The sequence below is a fragment of the Asterias rubens genome, chromosome 18 (genome assembly GCF_902459465.1).
Source record: "Asterias rubens chromosome 18, eAstRub1.3, whole genome shotgun sequence".
Lineage (NCBI taxonomy): Eukaryota > Metazoa > Echinodermata > Asteroidea > Forcipulatida > Asteriidae > Asterias > Asterias rubens.
The window spans coordinates 7,238,742-7,244,987 of record NC_047079.1 but is presented as its reverse complement, the minus strand read 5'-3'; the positions used below and the strand labels follow the sequence as shown (position 1 = coordinate 7,244,987).

Below are 6,246 nucleotides of genomic sequence, written 5' to 3'. Positions count from 1 at the left end.
TTTAAAGCGAAAATTGGAATTTACCCTTTTTAAGATGTTCCCCCATTTATTCAAAATCGTGACGTATAACTGCAGCAGCAACCTCATTCGTTGGATCCTAATTGCTATGGTTCGATGCTTTCTTTCATTGAGCCGTGTACAAAGTCCAAGCTAGGACTCTTTTGTAATTATTCACGATGTAAGGGTATCTTGTGCAAAAACACTACATTTGAAAGCAGACGACCACACACACTGAAGTCACACACTCACCTCGTAAGGTAAGTTTTGTTTATCCATGTTGTGTAAAAACACCAAACTGATCAATTTGAAAGGCAAACCTGTTCACTCCATTGATATTGTGACTGTATGCTTTTGGAATCCTTTCGTGGTGATACTATCCCGGTATTTGTGGGTGCGTTCGTTTAGCTTCCCTGGGTCGACCCCGGTGTGTGGCGGTTTTTTCTTCCAGGACGAACGTGGGTATATTATCTGCACACGTTCGTCCTGGGGAAAAAAACCGTCACACACCGGGGTCGACAGAGGGAAGCTAAACGAACCCTGTATACGTCGGAGGCAGGTGATGGGGGGGGGGGGGGGGGTGTGCCTTTAACAATTCTACCTCCGATTTGATATGCAAACTATGGAACTTGCTGGTACACTATCATTTAGCAGTGTTGGTCCTGCAGTGTGCCACAACAATGTGGTCGGTATAATTGGCTGTGTGGGCGCCCGGCCTCTATAGGTTTGTCTGTATGTCCCAATTCCAATTGGCACACAGTCACACAGCAGCTAAGCCCTGCCATGTCAGGTTGTTTTCGGTTATGGGCTCATGTGGTTCCAAGTGAGAAGTTCCAGAAATGTGTGTATAAATACGCGCACGAGCTTTTGAAGGTCATGCGCCATTATGTTCCTATAAAACATTGACAGCCGTTTTGAAAAGTTTGAAAATTGCACTGCTGGAAGGACAAGTTATCTTTCTCACTGGCTCTTTTATAGCCATGCCATTTTCTGAAACTCATGGTGAATCATAGACTGCAAAAATAATATGTTATTAATTCTGTATCATCACCGTGAGTTGTTTTATCTTATAGATTGTGAGATGTGTAAAGTTAATAGGGTAACATTGGCATATGCATAGAATATAATCCGTGGAACTCAATTTGAACTTTGTCCTTGCATGCTCTATTATATAATAGACTCGTTGTCAAAGTCTCTGTCCTTACTCTATGCACAGAGCAAGCTCCGTCTTTGTACTATGTCAAGGAAGGAACCTTCCTCCATGGTCAAACTACCACAGCAGTGGCATAGGAACAGGAATCGATTTTATAAAGGACAAAAGTCAAGGCTAACTTCCTGCTACTTTAGAAACAAGAGAGCCTGTTAGGTCAAATAAAAAAAATAAAAAAAACACAAGTTGATCGTCCCCGCCCGCATCTTTTTTTAAATATTTGTTTTACTCCATCTTTTCAAAAGGACACTGGCCTATGAGCTTTCTGAATCTAACATGATGTTCTTGAACATAATTGTGTAACCGTCTGTTTCATAAAACATACTAGCAAATCTTTCTACAAATCCGACCCTGTTAATTTAGGTTTTCTCGGTCAAATTCGGCAAATGAGCAGTCAATTTCATTTTCATGCGTTCGAATTAAAGCTGTTTTGCCTCTCCAGTTGTTACTGCGTTTCAAATTCAGAATTCGGCCATTCATAATAGATATAAAATAAGTTTGCAATTGGTGGCCTGTGATTTGAACTAAGCGGCCATCTTGAAAAAAAAAAATAAGAGTAAATAGTAAGGCCCTCATCATCCTCTTTTTTGAAAAATCCGAACGATCAACTGGTAGTGTTTTTGTTTTTGCCTTATATGACCTGTTATTACTTTCCCTTATAACGTACCCGTACCCCGTACCATTACAGACGGCACTAAAGCTTTGCTCCAACCAGCATCTAAGACAAAACATGACAGCGGTAAGCAAAGACTCCTTTGACACGGCTGCGGCCGAGATGAAAGACGGGAGGGTAGCCATCGTGACTGGGGGTGCTGATGGTTTCGGTAAATCCTTCTCACACGCTCTACTCAAGAAGAAAGCCAAGGTAATGTTTGGAGGAGACGATCATTTTGAGAAGTCGGTCAAAATAGAAATGAATGGTGGGATTGGTGGCCATGACGACTCGGCGCATATATCGCCAAATATAGCGTGCGCATTTGTGTTACCAACTCGTCCGCTTTTTGTTTTTCTTTACACCAACCCCAAAAGTAGAAGGCAATAAAATTCACAACAATGGCGCAAATAAATTCTCATAATTATACCCGCATGTACAGTGCAAACATTCGCGGGTCGTTCGAGCTCCTTCTCTTCCTTCCTCCATGGTACAACCATGTGTAAACACAAATTTGTGTGAATGTTTGGCTCTGAAAAGAGCCGGGGTGTGGTCTCAAGTTAATACTGTGAAGAATAATGCACATACACTTATTCAGTGCGCACTATTTATGCGCACAAACCATATCTTTTTAAGTGTGTCGATGACGTGTGAATGAGATCAACATACAAGTTGCTCATGTTTTCGATCCATTCGCAGGGTTTGTGCATAGCTGATTTCAACGAGACGACTGGAAACAAGACACTTCGGGAACTTGCGGAGGAGTTTGGAGAGGATCGTGTCATGTTCGTCAAATGTGACGTTACCTCTCAGTCCGAATTCGAAGGTAATATCAGTTGTTACAGTTTATTTATAAGAGAAAAGAAATATTTGGGATTAGACTTTCATGCGTGGGACGTCATTAATTTGATTAGGGTGCCCTCAACTAGAGGTAAGCAGAAGGTTGCACATTGGCCCGTAGTGTGGGCCGCGCGAACATTTTGTGCGTTTACCTTTCTCTTTCATCGGCGCAGTGATACGACTTCAATGCATAATGTCCATTGTTAGTCGGTGGTTTGCATCATTTCGATACTGAACTGTTCCCATAAAACACCAATAGGCAAGTGTTTTACCTATTCATCTCTAATTCAAGAAAACAAATTGTCGATGTTTTTTTTTTACAGATGTTTTCAAAAAGACGAAGGCGAAGTTTGGATGCATCAACTTGGTGGTGAATAATGCTGGAATAATGAACGAAGACAACTGGGAAAAATGCGTCGACACTAATCTGGTAACAACCTTCATACGGTCGCCATTTTGTTTCCTCGCTCCTATCTTCCGAATTTATATTATTATATTCAGAGTCATGCTTTAGAAAACATATTTGAAAAAACTATGCCGGGCCTGATACTCCACGGAGGTAACGAAGGTAACCGGTTGCTAACATGCCCATCATAGGGTGCCTTTTACCAAGAAGAAAATGTCTTGGTGTTCTTGTTCTTTCAAAAACGAAACATACATGCCTGCTATGCTGTCTATCTACGAAAGTCATTTGGATCGTTATAACCATGTAGACCAACTGACGAATATTGTCATTGACATAAAGATAAATGAGGAATTGGTACCAAATGGGTTGAGTGGGGTGGGGGAATCCCCGTTTCATTTTCACGTCTGTGTGGTCACCCATATTTCACAATTTTCCTCCTCTCTTTTGAACAGAAAGGTACGATGAGAGGAACCAAGCTTGCCATCAGGTACATGGGCCCGGAAGAAGGTGGTGAAGGTGGAATGGTCATCAATGTTGCATCAATGGCAGGTGAGCAAGAAAACATTAGGGAGGTTTAGATGCACGTTTGTTACGCGAGCAAATACGTGAACGTAAACGTCAGAAAATGGTGTTATTTCTATATAGGTGACGTTGCCACTTTGGGCTTATTGCATGCTCACGTATAAAGTCTTCACGTACGTACACCTGACGTAAAATAGGGAGGTTTAGCTGCACGTTTCGCGAGCAATACGTGAACGTGAACGTCAGAACATGCTTGAAGAATAGTCTTATCAGTGATACTTCGGTAAGTTAAAACTTTTTCCCCCCAATCTTTTTTCTTGTCAAAGGTCTTCAAGCGGCAAGTTTCATGCCCACCTATACCGCTACAAAGTTCGCCAGCGTTGGATGGACTAGAGCTCTTCAGGTAAAAACAAATTACTTTCACTGATCTAATACAAAACCTTATCGAAATGTCGCCAAACGTTAAGTTTGCCATAGTGGGCCTCGTGGTTTTGTAATGATCGTTTGTCATTAACTCGCATCGAGATATTCATGCAAGTTTCAGAAAGAGGCTTTGATACAAAATTGTTGCTCCATTTTTTAATCGTATTTTTTTATGAACCTCGTCCGAATTTACTGCTTTAGCTGGGCTATGGCTGAAAGGCGTCACCCTTATAAAAAGCGTTGCCACCGCGTGCATAAAAACACACAACTTCGTGTGACAAGGGTGTTTTTTCTTCCATTATAATCTCGCAACTTCGAAAACCAATTGAATTCAAATTTTCGCAGGTTTGTTATATAATGCATAAATGTTGAGATACACCAAGTGAGACGATTGGTCTTTGATAATTACCAAAGGTGTCCATGCTTTTAATAACTAAACTCCATCTCGTTCACAGGCTGACCCGTGCTTGAAGGCGATTGGAATAACCTTCGGCGCTCTGTGTCCAGCATTTGCAAACACAGCGATCATTGATGGAATAGCTCGGTTAAATAGTGATGTACATCGGGATATTGCTACTGCTCTCTTGCAACATATGGGACTCTTAGAGTAAGTATTAACCATAGAGTTATATATAACTCTATGGTATTAACACAAATCAAACCTTATCTATCCCGACATTATTTAGGAAGTGTTTAGTTAAAAGGCTGAGCCGTCATTATCAAAAGTCGCTGTACATTGACTAAGCGTTTACCAAATTATTGCACGCACCCATGCCTTTACAAGGTTCCTTTAATGTTACTAGCAATAAGCTCATTTGTAAAGGTATAAACGACTAACGGTGTGGGCACGATCAAGGTAATTAATTGGTGAGGTACGGCCTATCAGTCCCCCGAGCCATGTATCTTTGTAGCACTTCCCGTGATTGGTTCTCGACAAAAAAAAAGAGACTTTTGAGAGCTATAGGGGCACAGCAGACATACCAGGTAAATTTATTGTTTCTTTGAAACAGATTGACACTTTATAGAAATTTACCTGGCAAAGTGCACTGCCAGCTAGCTGTAGCATTACGGTCTCCCATAAATTCACAATAAAATCACTATGGTATTAATAACAAAACCGAATGTTGATGTTTTTTTGTTTTTTTCTATTCTAGGGTGGACGAGGTTACCGACTCTTTTCTTCGACTCGTTCTTGACAAGTTCTGGGAGGGAAAGGTGCTTGGCTTGACGAAGTTAAATGGTATCGTGCAGGTCTAAATGAGAATCACTGCCCAATTCAGAATTAAGGAGTTACTATTATTCTCGCACTGTTTAATATTTAAAAGGCCGGTGTCCCAGTCCCAGTGAAATACCCGCCGCAGATTCTGTTCCCCCACGGAACGTGGGCTGAAGGAGCGCGCTATCAGAAGAGATTTGTACACAGTTTGCCACATGGGGGACCAGAAACTCCTACCTCACCTGTGTCAGATGCAATTGTGTCCGCCATGCAATACTGTCCGCTCTGGACTCCCCTGCACATGTAATCGTGTCCGAGGCTATGCATGTATGAGCATGCACGGAACCTACGTGTATGCAGCATGAACAAACACGTATTTTATGATTGCAGCGAACACCAAACGGCCGAACATTTCCCATGTCATTCATGACATGCACTTAGCTTGCAAAAAAAGGCTACTGCAAGGACGGTTTTGCACGGGGGCGGACACAACTGCATATGCAAATGTCAGGCGGAGCGTCCGGGCGGACATGATTGCATATGCAAAACCGTCCGGCGGACATTATTGCATATGCAATAATGTCCTCCGGATAGTATTGCATAGAGGACATAATTGCATGCGACACCGGCCGTATTGGAGATGCCGACTATCGGCTTGTATCAACCGGTCAACATGCGTTGCAGCACACGCCGTATCCGAATTGGCGGCAACGGTTACGTCTCACGGTTCAAGTTGCTATGGATGTTGCTATAGGACGTCCTATATTCAATCATGATGACGCAGCGATCCAGTAATAGCTTCATCCGTGTCACCAATTCAGACACGGTCAAAGCAGCCCTCAGCGACTGCCGTATGTCGCCGGTTCGGACGCTACAGCATTGACTAATGGCTAGTGTTTTGCTTTAAAGGTTTTGCCCCATCGCGGAGGCATGAATCAATTATCCACAGCACAATTTATTAACAATAAAGTTTAGAAGGC

At 42.3% G+C, this 6,246-nt stretch overlaps 1 protein-coding gene across 1 annotated transcript; it reads left to right on the top strand.

Annotated features, from left to right (window-relative positions):
- Positions 1 to 144: 144 nt before the first annotated feature.
- Positions 145 to 5,709, top strand: LOC117302248 (15-hydroxyprostaglandin dehydrogenase [NAD(+)]-like). Its single transcript, XM_033786098.1, has 8 exons — positions 145 to 257; positions 1,896 to 2,072; positions 2,559 to 2,685; positions 3,023 to 3,129; positions 3,558 to 3,654; positions 3,954 to 4,030; positions 4,506 to 4,657; positions 5,205 to 5,709. Exons 2-8 carry the CDS (start codon positions 1,938 to 1,940, stop codon positions 5,305 to 5,307), a joined length of 798 nt encoding a protein of 265 aa, XP_033641989.1. The 5' UTR covers positions 145 to 257; positions 1,896 to 1,937; the 3' UTR covers positions 5,308 to 5,709.
- Positions 5,710 to 6,246: the final 537 nt, after the last annotated feature.